The sequence below is a fragment of the Ricinus communis genome, chromosome 1 (assembly GCF_019578655.1).
Source record: "Ricinus communis isolate WT05 ecotype wild-type chromosome 1, ASM1957865v1, whole genome shotgun sequence".
Classification (NCBI taxonomy): domain Eukaryota; kingdom Viridiplantae; phylum Streptophyta; class Magnoliopsida; order Malpighiales; family Euphorbiaceae; genus Ricinus; species Ricinus communis.
Genome location: NC_063256.1, coordinates 12,385,645 through 12,405,300, shown reverse-complemented (window position 1 = coordinate 12,405,300; position 19,656 = coordinate 12,385,645). Strand labels below are relative to the sequence as shown.

The window sequence follows — 19,656 nt, the reverse complement described above, 5'->3', positions numbered from 1 at the left end:
AAAAAATAAATTAGAAGCACGATTAAATTTTTTTGAAATAATTAGATAAAATTGTAGAAAATTATAAAATATAAAATTTAATTTGTAATTAAGCCATTTTGAAAACACAACCCAAAAATTGGCAATTCATCAAGCATAATCAGCCAGAAAGATTTTCCATGAAACAAAATGCAGATTCAGAAAGTTAATGTAAGACTTTCATTCAATTTTATACTATTAACACTCGTAACTTCTCCTTGTAGATCATTGGATTTCATAGTTGAAAGGAAACATGCGTCTGAACTTTCAGTCACTGGACATGAATCTTTCCACCAATTACATTTCAATCTCAGATCCTTTCATGCCCATCATGATGTAAGAGCTCATCCCTCAGCAAAGAAGACTCACAACAATAGTAGTACAGGTCTAGTGCTTCACTCGAGTGATGGAACTTAAAAAGCTTTGTCATGAAAATATGAATTTGACTCAGATATCTGAATTAACAGACTACAAAATTCACTATCTCATTCTCCTGAATCTTGACAAGTATATACACTTTAGAGATATCTAGAACTTCGATGTCTGGAGAGACAATTACTAAACCCTAAAGACATTTTCATCAGTAGGTTGAATCAATTACAAATACAAACAGTTATATATTACATCTGAAACCAAAAGTATTAGCACCTATAATGAAACAGAGAGAAAAACTTAACCAGTAAACTTCCTCGTTGTCGTTTGTCTAGCAAAATCTCACCATTGCAGTCCTTCACTCAGCTTTTTCAAGTCCTCTCTCTGTCTTTGTATTTATCCATCAATGTTATTGCTATCACCTAGATGGACTTTGAGAATTTCTCTTAGGTAGTCTAGCTGCTCAAAACTGCCTTGAAGCTCTTCCCACTAGAAGAATAAAAGTAAAAAAAGGTTAAAGAAACATTTACAAGTTTATAAATAGTTCAAGTTAGCAAGAAATAGTTTGCCATTCATGCATCCGATAACACACAATTTAGTCATTATGAGCTAAATTATTGTTATCAAGAAAATGTCACCTATGAAAAATAAAAAAGCTAATGAAACTGTTGGACATAATTTAATAGCTTCCAAAACCTGTGAAAACACTGGATCAATAGTTGTTTCACAGATAACATATTGCAGGGATACTGGCAACATTAAATTCTTAAGGGGGGAAGCCTTACATAAGCTGCGCCTGACTTTGCGACACATATAAGAGATTTTGATATGAAATTATTAAATGCAGATGAGCAATGCCATCAATGCAAAGGATAGGATGATAAACATGAAGATATGCCAATGAATGTGTCAAAGCCAGAACTCCAAACTAACAAGGAGAAACAGTCTCATATTTAAAGGTGGAAAAATTTTACATGGGGCCCCTGACATCTCACACAAAAATGTATGTGTTCATACACGATTATCTTGGATTCTGTGGTCGTTAGACAATAATGGAGAGTAATGAAAACTTATGCGATGAAAAGGCAGTACACGAATGAAGCATAATTAAATCATTAACTAAACCACACTCTCCATTATGATTTGTTCAATGCTAATAATGTAGCATAAGAAAGTTATACCCTATGAATTCTTTTTACATGTGTGTGCATAGATACTTTGGGCATTGTTAGTGGAGGATGAGGGTGAAAATGATGCAGCAGAGTGAATCTCTTGCAGATAAGGATAACAGAACAATGCCACAGATTAGCTTTTCTATTATGTATCCCTATCAAAGAATGTCCTGCTCCAAATCTAATAAAAGCACAAAGTATTCCATGCCATTTTTCCCATTTTACCTATTTTTTGAACTAGAGACAACTATGTAGTCGAACCATAGGCAAAATTAAAAAGAGAAAACAACAAACTCCAGAAAGATGACCTAGTGAATACAATGATGAGATTCTGCTCAAAACAATTAACCACCATAAAATGTGTATTTTCATCTCAGTAATCTACTAACTTAATTTTTCAATAGAACTGTGCATGGACAAACTTAACATTGCAGGAATGAGAGATGTGGAGCTCACCTCTTGATGAGACAATGATACAACTTTCCAACCAGCAGCAGAAATGTACCGGCGTTTTAGCATAGTATGCCCTAAGGGTACGCCTGCAGGGAGGTACCAAAAGATGGAGTTATTAAATGAAAGTTAAATACAAGTGACAGAGAAATTATATGACTCAATTAGGCATCAGCAAACAGGAGATGCTGCTATATACACTGGAATAGCAACCTGTATTTCTTGAGAAATGTGTCGGTCCATCAATCTCTAAAGCAATCTTCTTATCAACTACAACAGCATCCAGAGTATATCCATCCACTACATATTCTCTCACCCAATCAAGACCAGTGCTGACGAGAAGACGAGCGACTTCCTTCTGAAATGATGAAGTGATTTTCTGATTGAACCGTTTAGTTTTCCCAGCACGAGCAATTTTTTCCTCGAGATCACCTCCAAGAGCCAACTGATAATGTGGGTGCTCAAGCTTCAGACATTGATTTACAAGATGAGCCTGAGAAGCAAACATTATATCCTCCCTATACTGCTCTGAAATCCTTTGCTCTTCAGAATTGCTCAGGGTTCTCCAAATATTAGAAAAGAATGTCCGGTTCACTTGTCCAAAAACAGCATATGACCATGCTATATTTCCAAGCTGATCTCTATTAAATTTGAGTACTGGAGGGCCTGAAACTTCCTCTCTATCAAGATCTCCACTGCCTTTCATGCTGTCCACTTCATTGTAGTTCAATGTTTCCGCCTTTGTGTAGCAATGAAACTGGTTTACATCCTTGAAAACAATATCCAAAGACTCGAGCAAAGAGTCAGCTGGCTCATATAGGGAAGCAAAAGCCCATAAAACCTGAGCAAGTTCCTGCTCTTGGAAAGTGTGAATTATATCTGATGCCCTTTTTGATAACGCTGAAAAGAGGTCGCTAGCAGAGTGCTGCATTGAAGCAAAAGCACCAGCAACATTAGCAACATTCTGAGAGTTAAACTCATCTACCTTGGTCAAAGCCACCTCAGCAACTCTATCCATTTCTGACAAGTAAAGCAGCTCCCCTCCTATCTTAGACAATGCCCACGAAATATTTGAGATACCTTGAGCTGAGCATTCTGGCAATGCTGTCATTGCAATACCCACTAACATTGACATCTCCCTTTGTCGTGCGAATGCCAGCCTACGAGTTTTCATCATGGAAACCTTCTCCATGTTCTTAGCAATTCGATGAAGGGCAGTGGCAATATTCAAAGGGGACAGAGGTGAAGGGCTCAACCCCTTTCCAACAGCTATTATCATATCAGCAGTAACCTCCAAAACTTCCTCTGCAGTCTGAGCTTCCACGATTGCCCTATTCAAATTGACCTCCTTCTTACGATCAGAAGGTCCCGAGAATTGTGACAGCCTCTGAACAAACTCTTCCATATTCTTTTCCTTCTTCTCTTCAAACATACCACCTGCCATCGAACTCACTGTCCTTCTAAGGTCAATGCTATCATCGCCAGGCAAATCTGCCACATCTTCAAATTCAACATCTTCATCATCCAAATCAAAATCAGAATCATCTTCCAAGTCCTTATTTTTCTTACTAATCTTGCTCTTGCTAACCAACTTTTTCTTGTTCTTTTTCTTCTTCTTCTTTACATTAATCAAATCTTCCATGTTTTGACTCAATCCCCTAGCTTCAATCGATTTAAGAGCAACCTTCCTTGCCCTCAAACACCAATCCATACCATCAGTTTCTTCAAGCAACTTAGACTTTTTTTGTTTTTTCCTCTTCTTGGGTGCTTGGTAGCCCAGAGGGTCAAGCTCCCCAAGAAATTCTAATTCCCAATCCTCTACTTCCTCACCATTATCACTACCCACAATACTTTTAGTACTAATAGCATCATCTGTACCCAAAGAAACACACTTTATTGGTCTAGAACCCGCTTCGAGATTTCTTTGAATAAACCCAGTTCTTAATTTAATCACTGGAAGATTATGAAGTGATTTAAGATTGAAAATGAAGGGTTTTAAGCAACTTTGGTGAGGGAAAGAACTTAATAACCCTTTCATACTTCTTTCTTATATATATATTACAATAGATGATCGAGGCAATGGAAAAAAAAAACAAAAACTGCTAAAGAGAATTTGGTTCTGTTAATTGGCCATGGAGATAAATAAGAACAAGAATACTCTAATAGAAGGAGACGCACCTTCAAGTATTTATCATAGTGAAGAGAGAGAAGAAGCCATTGATAGTTCTACTGAACTGGATAAGAGAAGCAGCTCCTTTTAAATATGCTCTACCGGTGTCGTTTCATATTGTATCCTGTGCTTTCTTTTCTTTTGATTATTTATTTTGTTTTAACTCCAAAATATCAACTCTCCTTTTTTATTTTTATTATTTTTTAGTCTTAATGTATTATATCCAGTACCTTCATCACCTCTCTGCCAGATGACATACAACCTGAGGTTATAAAATATACTTTTTCGTTATGTAAATGCATATAATAATATTCAGAATATGTATTTTTCATTTAAACCAGAAGTAAGCTAGTTGTCAAAGGAACTAAAAGCCATAATCAGAAGAAGGATAAAGATTAAACAGAAATAACATGAAAGAAATTATTATTTTATTTTAAGATACATAAATGTGAAAAAGTAAATAAACCAAAATCATTGAACAAATAGAATTTAATTGTTCAAGATCAGCCAAAATATTTGGGTGACATTCCAGGTGATGTATGTAAATTCTGACTCTGAATCTGCATAATCACCTGTATTTTGATCATTAAAGAATCAAGAAGAGAAACTAAAAATGAGACCATGCTTATTATTATTATTATTATAAAATGCTGTAATCTGGGATCACTGCACTCTGTAGAACAACCACTATTCCTTCACTGATTATGTAGCCATTAGCTTCCCTGTTGCCTTCTTGCACATTGTCCTTGTTAATGATCTGTTTCAACCAGGGCATTGGTTCTAAATTAGTGTGAAATAAAACAATATTCCGTATTAAAATTTCATTTGGTTTTATAATCATGCCGATTTTTTCTTATTTAGATCGGATGTTATTTAATGGCTCCATAAGAAATTTGTAAGAAATTTCATGTTGGTAATGTTATTGAATGTTCATGATTCTTCATACCATAACATTTCTGCCAATCCTTGCATTCTTATCTATCACAGCTTTCCTTATCTGAGTATCATCACCAATTCCTATTGGAATGTCCATGCCCTTTCCATGAACGCCACTCTTTTGAATGTAGTCTTTCTGTTTAGTACACAAACCTCTGTCAGAATTATGTCATGTTGGAAACAGAAGAAAATCCGATCAAGTATAAGTGGTTAATGATTTGCCTCTTACTTGATAGATATCAGAACCCATGATCACTGAGTCTTCAACTATGGCCCCATCTCCAATTCTTGTCCTCATTCCAATAACTGTTCCTTTGATCTTGCACCTCTATTCTTAGAAAGGGACAAAACAAATTTCCAGGAGGAAAACCCAAAAGGGAAGTACAAAAGAAGGTTCAGGGACAAGATGCAATTCCCGTAGTAAGTTCCTTTAATCCCATGTTATAAAGTGTGTATGTTTTACTTCTGGTTACTTGTTCTGATGCTTGTGATCAAAATTTCAAAACAGGAAAGTAGAGGGCTAATGGATGAAGATCTGAAATCTTACATTGAGTATGCAGCCATCTCCAATGACACTATCTGTTATGACAGCATCACCTATAGTAGTAGGAGGCAGATATCTTGGCATGGTGTATAGAGGAGAGTCTCTATCAGAAAAGCTGCCATAGAAAGTATGAAAGTTTCTGTTAGCTGGGGAGAGACGAAATATATATTTTCTCAAGCTCATTGTACTAATATTACACTTTCCATCCTTCCTGGCATTAAAAATTACTGACTTATATCCCATGTTTGATCTCTTGATGCATTCCATGTTTGCCTGGTAAAATGCTGAAATATTTCTTATGTCCTCCCAATACCCGTCGAATCGGTAAGCTTGAATCTGTTATTTCCACAAAAGAAGAGAAGAATGCCGGAACAGGTTTAGACTTTGAACAGAAGAAAAGAATATGCGTGGGAAAGTGAATGCAGAGACGTAGGCATATTGTTGGAATACTTGTATTGATTTGAGTTATTTTCCAACGAGAAATCCAAGAAAACAGAAAAAGAATATAGGGAAATGCATAATTAACAATGTCTAACCTTCATTCCAGCAGATATTGCAGCAGGTATCACTTCAGTTCCAAAGTCATTTGCCTCTGGAAAGTAGTTGTCAAGAAGCTTTGTCATAGTCTCGCTATTAACAAGGTAGATCCCCATACTCGAATACTTACTGTATGCAGAATCATCGAATTTTCTGGAGCTTCTTACCTGCAATTGGAAGAGGTATAAATATTCTGCAGTAACCCTCAAAATCTTACAGACCAACTTTGCTGATAAATCAACTTGCTGAGTTAACAGTAATTAGCACCTTCTCCGATCTCAAACTATACTCCACTACTTCATTTTGTGAATTCACTTTCAGTACCCCAAAACATGGGTCTGGTTCTCTGATAGAATTCAAAGTAGCAATGGTTATGTCAGCCTGGCTACTCCGATGTGCCTCTACTAGTTTCTGATAGTCCATTTTGTAGAGATGGTGACCAGGAAGGACTAAGAACTCCGTCACCGGATACTCTTCTAATACCCACAGACATCTTCTCATAGCATCAGCAGTTCCCTATAAGAAAAGAAAGAGTAAAGTGCACACGAAGATGGGAAAGATATGCAGGAACATATGGATAAGTCATTGCTATTAGACCTGAAACCAGCCTTGATCTTCAGGACTCTGATAAGCTGCAATTACTTCGACAAATCCTTCTTTGCCGAGGCCTATTCCATTATAAGCTCTTGAGAGGTGAGAATTGAGAGAGGTAGAGTTGAATTGTGTGATGGCATATATCTTGTTTATGTTACTGTTAATGCAGTTGCTTATCACTGCATCAATGAGTCTGTAATTTGCTGCTATAGGAATTGCTCCTTCTGATCTTCTCTTTGTCAATGGATACAGCCTCGACTCTGATCCGTCCCCGAATACAATGGCTGCAACACTCTGCCATAAACAAACAAACAAAAGAAAAGAAAGAACATAAACCTCTGCATAATCTTGAAAAGTACTGAATAATGCAGATAGAAAAATTCTACCTGATTTATTGGATAGGATAATGGGATGGGAGATTGAGATTGCTGCTGCGAACTCGATACAGAAAACTTTCCTGAAGGAAGAGAAGAAGATAAGTTTGATAAATGCCTGTGATGACTGAGACCCAATGCAAGAATGGGGAGATTTACAGTGTTAGAACTAGGAAGCTGCAATATCACCATGGCACAAGAGAGAGCAAGACAAAAATTGATTCCCAAAGGATGTACCTTGTTGCCCTTTTACATTTCTGATTTAATAGAGAAAAATGGAAGGGAATATTTTGGTTTCTTCTTCCTCATGGCTTGCTAGGATTTTGCAGAGACATCTTCCTTGCACAGCTGGGTACTTGCTAAAAGTACATATTACATTGAAGCTACTACAAACTTGGTAAAGATTGTTGACATTGTTTAATGGTGAACAATATTTCATGTGTTAGACATGAAGATTCTTCGTGTTTCATATGGGAGAAAAAGATATGTTTAACTTTGATTCTAAGCTTCTTCTTCTTGCTGTTGTGTAGCTGCTGCTTTATGTTAATCTTCTTTATTCTTTTGATTTGATAGATTTCCTTAGCTTTTGTTCGTTACAAGTGAACGTCAATGTTGATTTATGTGTTGAGTACACAATACAATACCCTTATTTATAGAGGGAACGAAGAATTAATTTAGAAAGTGCCGAATAAGATTCTCACGATCTGTAAACTTTCAATAACAAAATATTTTAGTTTAAAAAAAGTTATATTGTGATTATACTCTTCTTTTAGAATATATAATTTTTTTATTGTCATTTTGATTTATGGTCTCATTTCTTTCTCCACATTAGTGCTTTCTCAATTAATATTGTTATTTTTTTATATTATAATTTTAATAAATATTGACTTTTAATAGTAGAGTCAATTTTAAACTGATAGAAAGTTCACTGTAACTAGTTTTATAACAGATTAATTCATAGAAAGATTTTTATTATTAAAATCTTATATCATATATTAATATAAGATTATAGAGTTTTAATGATAATAGTTGAGAGGTTATCAATGTGAAAAAATCTAAATGACAAAGAGTCGATATATTTTATCAATAGATTTATTTATTGATAAGTTGATATCGAGTACTTACATCAAACATTAAAAAATAAGTCTTTATAATTTTAATTTTTTTAAGAATATTATATTAACAAAATTTAATTTTAAATTGTAAAGTTTGAAAAGATCATAGAATAATTAAATATACAAATAGTATAAATATTAATTAATTTCTATATTTTATATTTTATTTATTAACAAAATCATGAAATAAATAACATAAATATATACTCAAATTACAACATTTGAAAAGAAGAAAACATATGTCGAATTTAATGCATCAATTGGTTCATGTGTCAACATTAAATAGCGTTTATAATGTAGAATTAAACCTTAGAGAAGCTTATTCATACCTTTTTTTGCTTAAGTTTTGAAATCTATGTCCATTTTCACTCAAAGAAGCAAAAGAAATCTATGTCCATTAAATTATTATTTATTTATTTATTTATTTATGTGGGTGTAAAATGAGAAATTAAAATAAAAACATTATAGAAGTGAAAGACAATGTGAAAACACAATAAATTTTAAAATAAAAGTGAAAAAAAAGGGAAATGCTATTTAAATTTATAAATTTATAAATAAAAAACAAACGATTATTTAGATAAAGAATTTCTTGTATTTTTATTTTATTTTAATTTTATTGAAATTTTTTTACACATATTTTTTTAAAAATTATTTATTTTATTAAATTTTCATATTTTTATTTTTATTTTAACTAAAATTATTAATTTTTAATATCTGTTCAATAAAATAAAATAAAATTAAAAAGCTGAAATCAATAAAATTGAAAGAATCAAAAACTTAAAAATATATCTTACCTATACACATGCGTAACAACATTAAATGCAATTCATCGAGTATTCATCTTTTTTTTTTTAATGCAATTCTGAATTTATGAATTAATTACCATTTTATTTTATTCTTTTACGATATGACAAGTGTTTAAATAATTATTTATTTTTAAATAAGATTTTAATATAAAAAATATTATTAACTCTCTTTCTTATTTTTTGAAATCAATAAATGTTTTATCGAATAATTATGTTTATTATAATATTATACATTTTAATAAAAAAATTAACCGTGACATTACTCGAATAAAAAATATTTCAATTTATAATAAATTAAAATAAATAAAATAATTAAATATTTGCCAAGTTTCATAATTTATAAGTCCATCTTTTCGTCAATGCAAAAAATTTCGATAAATATTAAACCTGGTATTCTTAAAAAATAATAAAATATTTTAAATCAGAATTTTCACCTGAAATAATTATTAACAAATAACAAAACTTGTGTTTGTAAAAAAGAAGTCTTGTATCTGCTTAAACCCCAAACCCTACACAAATCGCATTTCCTCACTCACTGCTGTACAGTAAGCACTGAAAAACAGAAACCATTCCTCAAAAATGAGTCTCTTGCTTAATCACCCTTCTTCCCTGTTTCATCGCAATGCTCTAAACCCTAACCCAACAACACCCTCTCTCAACAACAACCATCAGGTATCTTTCCCTGTGCTATCTACTGCTTCTGATTTACCTTAATTTCCCCTTCACCAATGGATTCCAGTATTTTTTTTTTTTTGATTCTTGAATTAAACCCTAATAAAACTAATGACCATCAATGTGTACGTGTTATGAATTGAGAGAAAGGAATGGTCTTGAAGACCCATTGTTTAATTCCATTTCAAAATTGATGTGGCAACTGCGTTTTAATTTTATGCTTATTTTGATTGATACAGATAATGGCAGTGTCTCGTGTTATTATTAAGCCACAGAGCTTTACCTTGTCTAATAATACTAACGGGAAGCGCAGAACTAGTACATTTATGCAGAGACGGAGCTTTTCTATGGGTGTTGTGTCCATGTCAACCAACAGTTTTGACATCCCAATTATGGTATACGCTTAATTTTATTGTCTTGTTTAATACTTGCATTGCATTGTTTGTACTTGTCTCATTTTTTTCTTTAAGTTATGCAAATATTGATTTATTTTATACATATATTACTGTTATTTTAATTGATACTTTCTTTGAATCTCGGTTCTCCATTAATAACCAGCTTTTGAAGGATATGACATTGATATAAATATATCGGGTGTGTTTCATGCATAGATCACATTATTATTTGTTGCTGCTATCTTATGTAATCATTAAAGCTGAAGATGTGTTATTTATAACTTACTATCAAAGGTGAAATTAAACGTTTAGTGGTTGCTTAATTCGGCCACCCTTGACGACGTGGTGTATTAACATTTTACTTTTCTTTATGAGGTTCGGCTAACTCTTAACTGTGACCATGATTAGTATTTCATGTTTTCTGGTTAAAAGACATGTTTTGTCAATTACAACAATGGTGGTGGTTATGCATGTGTGAGTATCATGTTCCCGAAAAAGTCACTATCTAACTTCATTCTTTGGTTCCACTTAATGTTTTTGACACTTATTTATTGATTTTAGGTAAATGGTTGTAGTGGGAAAATGGGGAAGGCTGTTATTAAGGCAGCAGACTCTGCAGGACTCCAAATTCTTCCTGTATCTTTTGGCTCACCAGAGGAGTCTGGGATAACTGTCCAAGTATGTGGGAAGGACATTAAGATATATGGCCCTTCTGAAAGAGAAGGTGTTCTTGCATCTATCTGTAATGAACATCCAAACCTGATTGTGGTTGATTACACTGTTCCTGCAGCAGTAAATGGCAAGTATCATGCAACTTAAATTTAAGAAACTGAAAGGAAAGATGAACTGTTGTTTTTGGAGGAGGAGAGTGTTTCTTAGTAGCATAAGTGAACTCTATAAAATCAGTGGATTCAGTGTTGTATCTGAGTCCGATAGGAAATTTCTAATTACAACTTTCTGTGTTAATGAGAAGAAACAGAAATGCTCTTTTATTTCCATAAATGGCAATATGAATATCCTTAGTTTGTTTTGTTAGCCATTTTTTTTTTCATTGAAGTGGTTTAAATTCCTTAGCTATCATTCTGATTATGTTATGGTAAAGAGTATTTAACTGTAGTAATGTGTTAAAGCCATCCATCCGTATGATTGAAATCTATACACCATAACCGAGTTTCCTTATCTTTAGACTTGTGAGACTTGTAAAAGTTTAGGATTTAACAATCATTTTATGTCAAGCTTCCTTGATGCTTATCTAAAGTTTGTTTAATGATTATTGTTAATTTTTGTAGTGTGCTGCTGCTCTTAAATGTGCAGGTAATGCGGATCTGTATTGCAAAGTTGGAGTGCCTTTTGTCATGGGAACCACTGGTGGAGACAGGGATCTATTATACAAGACTGTAGAGGACTCAAAAATTTATGCTGTGATCTCTCCACAGATGGGGAAACAGGTAATCTGAACTTGGGTACCTCTAAATGATTTGAAATTTGCAACATAAAGTTATGGTTTACCTTGTCCTAACAGGCTGTTATTTTGGCAGGTTGTTGCATTTCTTGCAGCCATGGAGATTATGGCTGAGCAATTTCCTGGAGCTTTTTCCGGTTATTCCCTTCAGGTACTGCTCTTTTGCATTGTCACCCATGGTTAAGAAGCTCTAATCCTCTTTTCGAGTTTCCTTTGATAAGAAAATAAGTATCCAGAGGGTCATCTATAACAACTTTTTCCAGATCCACTCATTTAAGCAATGAAACAAATGGAATTAAAGCAATTTCTTTTCTTTTCTTTTCCTTTTTCTCCACTTTCCTCATACCAAACCAAAGCATTATCTTTCTGGATTGGCGCAAACTGGTATTGTTGAAACTATTTTCATTCTACAATAAGCATCTATTGAGTGAATTTCATCTTGGTTTAACTCGTTGACTCTATGAATCCCTTTTGTGATGTTAGTTATGTCTTGGATCAGTTTTCTTGGGCTTAATATTGTTGTTATAGTGGAGAATTAAGTTTAACACTTGAACAGTCATATGCAGAGAGTAAAGTTGACTTCAAAGAAGAACCATATGAAAGCTAACCTTTGCTTTTATTGGGAGATCTTTTATGAATGCCCTGTCCATGAACTGTTGTTATTAGAGAAAGAAAATTAAAACTTTGTGGTCGCCGTTAATCTATTATTTCTATCCTATGTAAACAGTTTAAATCCATATGGCCAATCGTCTTTCCTGAATTGATTTTGATATATTACTGTTCGCTAGTGCTTACTGATGCATGCATCTATAAATTTAGGTGTTGGAGTCTCATCAAGCTGGAAAGTTAGACATATCTGGAACTGCCAAGGCTGTAATTTCTTGCTTCCAGAAATTAGGAGTGTCGTTTGACATGGATAAGGTTTGTCTGAGCATCTTTACACTTCAGCATTATAGCTTCTTTTGTGATACAAGTAAAATAACTGAATCTGCTTTTTTCTTCATCACTGATTTGGTTGCATCTGCAATTCCTTGCTTATGCAAAAATTAGAATATTAGTATAAAGTAGTACATGAAGATCACTCCAGGTCATAATTTCCCATCCCATTTATACTCTGGAATCTCATTATACTTGGTCTTTAAAGCCTTCCAGAAAATATTCAAGGACTTTTGGATCTGAACTATGCTTTGGTACTTTTTGCTTGAGGATCTGCAGCCTTCATTATTTTACTGTTTCACGAGTTTCATGTGTTTTCTTACAAATAGTTAATTAATTTGGACCAGAGACTGACCTGGCTAGGGAATAGACCTCTTGAATCTAACTGCCATTTGGGTGTTTGGACCATGTTATCCGAAAGTTAAATTATAATCTATTACTCAACACTCAACACGTCGTATTAGGTTCTGAATATTTTTATTGTGCCGCCGACTTTCCATGTTGTTAAAAGTTCTGTATTATATCACTTGGTTTGGAAATATTTAAGTCTTGAAATCAACAATACTTTGATTTTCCTGCCATTCAAATTTTAAAAAATCAGTCTTTCTAAGGTCAAACACCCTGGATTGGTTAAAGCCCAGCAATTATCTTGAGTTTTAATTAGCAAATGTTTCTGTCCTAGTTTAGTTACTGTTCTTACTATTTAGGCATTAAGGCCTAGCTCAGGTGAATGATTAGTTTATATTCACATGGTAATAATGCTTAAAAGTAGACTGTTGATACCATGACAAATGGGCTTGGGTAGAACTCATTCCCAAAAGCTGTCTCAAAGGAAGAAGATGCCCAATCCACATATATACACCATAACAGCCTAGTAACTAGGCAATGTAGGATAAATACAACTTCTAACAGCAGATAACATTGCCTTTAAGCCATGCCTTTAGCAATTTTATGCTTTTTCAATTTCATGTATCAAACTTGAAGACAAACTTTATATAACATCACTAAGAGACTTTTTAGAACAGTACAAACTATGGTCCTAATCAAGTCATCACCTGTTTAAAATGAATTAGGGGGCCGATACAGGGAAGCTTTCAAAATGTTTCTGTCCTAGTTTAGCTACTGATATTACTATTTAGGCGAAAAGGCATAGTTCAGGTGAATGATTTAGTTCATAATCACATGGTAATAATGCTTGGATGTACATTGTTAGGCTAAATTTTTTTTCACATTTTGTGTCCAAACTCCTTTTTAAAATAATACGGAGAAGAAGAAGCCAGATAGAGGAGAGATGCGAGAGAGATATCAAACTTGTGATTGTTGATTACCATGAAGCCTCTGCAGATAATATTGCCTTTAAGCCATGCCTTTAGCAATTTTACGCGATTTCAATTTCATGTATCAAACTTGAAGATAGACTTTATATAACATCACTAAAAGACTTTTCAGAACAGTACAAACTATGGTCCTAGATTAAGTCATCACCTTCTTTAAATGAATTAATGTGCCAATATAGAGAAGCTTTCAAGCAGAAGAAAGGCACATTTCCCATGTACTGTCCTTGAGGCATCACTCAGATAAGTATGTTTGGACTCTTAACAGACTTAATTTTTCTGCTTCTTCCCATTCCTTTTTGGCTTATCGTTGTAGTAATTCTTTTAGCATCAATTGACATTACTCTTTATCTAGAAAATTCAAATTATGTTTTATTGTGAAGTTGATCACCATTAGCAAGTCATTTTTCTTTTGTTTGATTTATTTTTGCAGGTACAAATGATCCGGGACCCTAGGCAACAGATTGAGATGGTAGGAGTTCCAGAGGAGCATTTGGCTGGTCATGCATTCCATATGTATCATCTCACTTCGCCTGATGAAACGTAAACATTCTGCTTGTTATAAATTATGTTGCTTAAGCAAGAACAACAATGTTGGTTCATATCAATTATTTCCCATGCAGAGTTTCTTTTGAGTTTCAACATAATGTTTGTGGAAGATCCATATATGCAGAGGGTACTGTTGATGCTGTAATTTTCCTGGCTAAGAAGGTATTGCTTCCCTACCTCAGATGCCATATATTTTTTTGTGGTATCAAAGTACTTAATGTACAACTAAATAGTCTATAATTCGAACAAGATTAACTGAGGGGTTGGAGATATGGGTTGTGGGATTGCTAATAATTGTTTTCATGAGTTGTTAATGAACAGCCATAGTAATTTTAATGTGATGAAAATGCAGATTCAATCAAGGGCAGACAAGCGGATCTACAGTATGATTGATGTCTTGCGGGAGGGTAACATGAGATGAACTAAACTGATGGTTCCAAGTCTTACCTCCAATATAGATATAGTCCGATTTTCATCAGTGCTCTACATCTGAAAGCTTGACCAAAAATCCAATGGATGACCAAGTTCCAAATGGTTAATGTGGCTCAGAGACCACCATTGTCCTAAAGAATCCCATAAAGAAATCTGGCGTCCAGTAAGGTGTCTCCAGGAAAAGATCAAGTTCTGGATGGGAGCAAGGATGTGCAATTATTTCAAATAATGAAAACTAATGCAGGATTTGGAGCCAATGATGGTTTTGGAATTTTTCAGTTTAGGATGAGATTTCTCTAAATCTTGGAGGGTTTGGAAGGAACCGAATGCAATATATAGAGAATTAGGGCAAACTTGGGGGACTGTTAATTGTAATTCTACTATTAGGATGCAACTGAAGGCAATTTTGAATTAATGTTAGTTCAGGGTCTTGTCAGATTCTTTTCCCCTTCCCTTTTCTGGTGGAATTTAGTGCTTGCTGGTTTCCATGATCCTTAGGAAAAAGCTCGAGGTTAAGTATTTATTATTATTTATTTATTTATTTTTATTATTATTATTATGAAAGTTTAAATTTAAAAATAAAAATAATTCAAACTTGAGCATATAAGTTTAAAAATGAGCGAGATTGTGAGTTTTTTGAATGTATCAAATTTGAGTTCATGAGTCCGTAACTAGCGAATCAAGTTCTGATAAACTCGTGTGTCAATGTATCTCAATAAATAAGCATATTCGTGAGCTAATGAACTAAATTTTATAAGTTTGAATCCAATTTGGTAAAGTTATCAAATTAAAAATTGAGCTCGAATCAAGCTCTGTTAAACTTGTGTGGCAATGTAGGGTAATTATCTCAGCTGGTACCAATACTAGGCACTATATATTAATTTGGTACAAAGACGTTAATTTGAATCGATTTGATAACAAATGTACGTAAAAATATATCAATTTAGTACCAAGGACGTGGCATCTTTGAGTAGGAATTTTTCGGGTGTTTTGCCCGCTCAGCGTGTGCCACGTCAATTAATGACGCTGAGCGGGCAAAATCCCTAAATCCCATTAATTTATCCCAATTTTCTCTAATTAATCCCTAATTTCCCAAAATCTCTAATTCTATTTCCCTCTCCCCTCTTCTTCCCCGCTTCCCTCTCTTCTTCCCCGTAACTCCTGTTACCCCCAATGTGCGTTTTACAGCATTGTTACCCCCACTGTCATAACATTTTCACATTATAGAGTGCATTTTACAGCATTGTTCGCATCGCACAATGTCTCTTGAATGGAGGCGAAGGGAAGAAAGCGAAAGGCAGCCCGTGTACTGTAAGTCATATAACTTGCATTTTGTAACTTGTGCTCTGTATGTAATGGTAACTTCAGTTAAAATAATGGTAACTTGCATTTTGTTCTTGTGCTTTGTATGTTGCATGTTGATGGTTGTTCTTGGTTTTTGGTAACTTGCAAAGGATGATCTTTTGTTATGTGTTTTATTGTGGTGGTTGGTGTTTGGTGATTTGAAACCCTTTTCCTTATTGATTTTCATTGTATTGAGTGATTGTAATATAAAGAATGGCTTTGATTTGTTTTATCCATTTTACCATATGCAGTGCCTGATATAGAGTATTTCAGTATAGAATGTCATTGTTTTAGAGTAGATGGTAGGGGTAGGCTAGAAATTAGAGATGTTGGGAGCATAGATTTTTGTTCTGCTGATATGATGTCAAGATTAGAGATAGATGCAATGGCCAGAGAATTAGGTCTGGTACCTGCATCATTTTCTATGTTTTGGAAGCATCTAAAGAAAAGTGACACAGATGATTTGAGAAAGTTAGATAATGACAGTGATAGTATTGAGATGTCTTTAAGTGTTGATGAGTCAAGAGTGATTCATGTTTATGCTAGGGATAAGGTAAATATGCAACAAGATAATTTAGAACCAACTGAGAATGTTGTGCATGCTGATAATATTGAATCATCTGAGGAAGTGAGAATGCTAAGTAGTGATGGCACTAGCTTAGAAGAGGTACAAATTGAACAAGATGGTCATGTGAATGATGATAGTGAGGCTGATGAAGAGGACCCTGAATTTGTTGATTCTGATTATGACTTGCATGATGAAGATGATGATGATTTATTTAAAAAATTTGTTGATATGGAGTTAGAAAGGGATAGAACAAGGGTTAATGAAGAAATAATTGGAGGTGAGGGTTCAGATGAGACTGTTTATGCACCAAGTGATGAGCTTAGGTCATGCTCTTCATCTTATGAAAGTGATATTGATTCGAGGAAGACAAAATGACCAATTTTTAATAAGGAGACAGATATGGCCAACCCTAATTTGAAGATAGGAATGTTGTTTAGTACTTTTAAACAGTTTAAAGATGCAGTAAAGAACTACTCAATAAGGAGTAGGAATCAAGTAATTTTTGGTCCAAATACAAAAATAAAATGTAAAGCAAAGTGCAAAAAGGGATGTGGATTTTTTATTTGGGCTTACTTGAAGACAGATGATAAGAACACTGGGCAAATCAAGTCTGCAAAGTTTGATCACAGTTGCACTAAAGAGCACTATAACAGACATGTTAATGCTAAGTACATTGCCATGAAGTATGTGGAAAGGTTTAGGACTGATCCAAGTTGGGCAATTCAATGTATTATTCAAACTGTTAAGGAGGATATGGCAGTTGATGTCTCTAGGCTAAAGGCTTGGAGAGCTAGGAACATTACTTTGAAGTTCATTGATGGTGATGAAAGAGAGCAATTAGGTAGACTGCATGATCACAAACTTGAGTTGCTAAGGAGTAATCCTGGGTCCACAATTGTGCTACATTTGGAGGAACAAGTGTTCAAGGGTTTATATGTCTGTTTTGCTGCCCTAAAGGATGGATTCAAGTATTGCAGACCTTTAATATCAATTGATGGTTGCTGGTTGAAGGGAATTTATGGTGGGCAGCTACTAACAGTTGTGGCAGTTGATGGCAACGACTATATATATCCAGTTGCTTAGGTAGTTGTTCAAAAGGAAAACAAGGATAACTGGAAATGGTTCCTAGACCTACTAGCAGCTGACTTGGAACTCAACAACAGTCACCACTGGACCTTTGTGAGTAACAGACAGAAGGTACAAGCTTCTAATCCTTTTATTTTAATATTTTTATAATATATATGTGAACTAATATATGTTGGAGTTGTTAATTGTGGTTTATTATTTTTTATGCTTAATTAGGGTTTAATTCCTGCAATTGAAGAGATGTTTCCCAATGCAGAACACAGATTTTGTGTTAGACATGTCTACAATAATTTGAAGAAAAATTTTAATACATTAGGACTAAAAGAGTTAGTTTGGGGGGCTGCTAGGGCTAGTTATGTGCCAATGTTCCAGAAAATCATGGATAAAATTGCAGAAATTTCTACAGATGGCCATAACTACATGAATAATATACCCCCCCACCATTGGTCTAGGTCACATTTTAGGACAACCCCTAAATGTGACATGTTATTAAACAATCTTTGTGAATGTTTTAATAGCTTCATTCTAGAGTTAAGGACTAAGGGAGTTATAACAATGAATGAGATCATTAGGACAAAGTTAATGAAAAGAATTCACAAAAAGAGAGATGCTATGAAAAGAATTGTCAATCAATATTCTCCTAAGATTATAGCTAAGTTAGAGAAGTCTAAATAATTCTGCTGGATGTTTAGAACTGAGTGGTCAGGAGGGGGATAGGTTTCAGGTGGTTGGTCCTGGAGGGCAGTTTGTGGTTGACATTAAGGACAAAATATGTACTTGTAGGAGGTTTGATTTAACTGGCATACCATGCTGCCATGCAGTGTGTGCAATATGGTATAAGCATGATAATCCTGAGAATTATCTAGATGATTATTACAAGGTCAGTACTTATTTAAAAACATACAGCCACTTGCTAAACCCTACTACTAGCTATGAATTTTGGCCAAGAGCCACAACACCACCTGTGCTACCTCCTGCTCCAGTTCAACCAAAACAGAGAGGCAGATCTGTTATAAAGAGCAGATTAGAAGAAGATGAGATGACTGTTGTACTACAGAAGGGCAAAGTAACAAAAAAAAGGCTCAGTGATGACTTGCACCATTTGTGGAGCTAAAGGCCACAATAAGAGATACCATGGTCATGCCAAATCTACATCAAAACAGCCTAAGATGAAAAAATTACAAGTAAGAGTAATTTCAATTCAAGCTTTTGTATATTAGGTTTCTTTAAAATATAATGAAATTATTAATTTTGTGTTTTACTAGGTACAAAGAAGAGCAAACCAGATAGACCCTACTGACCAACTCCCCAATGACCCTATTGACCCTACTGACCAACTCCCTATAGACCCTACTGACCAACTCCCCAATGCCCAGTACTTAGAAAATGATCCAATTGGGACTGCATAGGTAATAAGTTCATTTACTTAACTAAATATATTTGTAATAACCTAATGTATATTTACTTTAACTTATGCAAGTGCAAAATGTAACTCCTTCACTGTCAATCCAAACTGAGTTTGACATACCTGGTCATCTAGTAGATCTAGATGATTTTAATCTTCATTGGACAAGTTTGTCCCAAACTGTTGCAGGAACACAAAGACCTCATCAAAATACAAGAAGCATCAATGAGTTGCTAAGTGATATTCCAACTCAATCAAGTGGAGTGAATGAAGACTTCCAGCCGAGTAAGAAGAATGGCAAGGGCAAGACAGTGAAGAACAAGGGCAACAAGCCATTTCTGGCTCCTAGATCTGCATCTCTTTCAACAGCATCAAAGAAAGCTTC

General features: G+C 34.3%; 3 protein-coding genes across 4 annotated transcripts; 1 reads left to right on the top strand and 2 right to left on the bottom strand.

Annotated features, from left to right (window-relative positions):
- Positions 1 to 474: 474 nt before the first annotated feature.
- LOC8261693 (RAP domain-containing protein, chloroplastic) lies at positions 475 to 4,317 on the bottom strand. The gene is made up of 3 exons (XM_002533300.4): positions 2,226 to 4,317; positions 2,019 to 2,101; positions 475 to 879 (listed from the first exon to the last, which is right to left on the bottom strand). The coding sequence occupies exons 1-3, from the start codon at positions 4,048 to 4,050 to the stop codon at positions 787 to 789; spliced, it is 2,001 nt and encodes a 666-aa protein (XP_002533346.2). The 5' UTR covers positions 4,051 to 4,317; the 3' UTR covers positions 475 to 786.
- A 260-nt stretch (positions 4,318 to 4,577) lies between these two features.
- Positions 4,578 to 7,383, bottom strand: LOC8261694 (inactive glucose-1-phosphate adenylyltransferase small subunit 2, chloroplastic). 2 transcript variants are annotated; one of them, XM_002533301.3, is made up of 9 exons: positions 7,180 to 7,383; positions 6,797 to 7,087; positions 6,467 to 6,715; positions 6,199 to 6,366; positions 5,895 to 5,998; positions 5,666 to 5,777; positions 5,348 to 5,446; positions 5,129 to 5,254; positions 4,578 to 4,939 (listed from the first exon to the last, which is right to left on the bottom strand). In XM_002533301.3, the coding sequence occupies exons 1-9, from the start codon at positions 7,357 to 7,359 to the stop codon at positions 4,823 to 4,825; spliced, it is 1,446 nt and encodes a 481-aa protein (XP_002533347.1). In that variant the 5' UTR covers positions 7,360 to 7,383; the 3' UTR covers positions 4,578 to 4,822. The 2 variants fall into 2 exon arrangements, with proteins under 2 accessions (XP_002533347.1, XP_048233893.1); XM_048377936.1 differs by lacking the exons at positions 5,129 to 5,254; positions 5,348 to 5,446.
- Positions 7,384 to 9,561: 2,178 nt separating this feature from the next.
- Positions 9,562 to 15,308, top strand: LOC8261695 (4-hydroxy-tetrahydrodipicolinate reductase 1, chloroplastic). Its single transcript, XM_002533302.3, has 9 exons — positions 9,562 to 9,760; positions 10,000 to 10,155; positions 10,717 to 10,954; positions 11,470 to 11,603; positions 11,694 to 11,768; positions 12,437 to 12,538; positions 14,321 to 14,430; positions 14,511 to 14,598; positions 14,789 to 15,308. Exons 1-9 carry the CDS (start codon positions 9,668 to 9,670, stop codon positions 14,855 to 14,857), a joined length of 1,065 nt encoding a protein of 354 aa, XP_002533348.1. The 5' UTR covers positions 9,562 to 9,667; the 3' UTR covers positions 14,858 to 15,308.
- Positions 15,309 to 19,656: the final 4,348 nt, after the last annotated feature.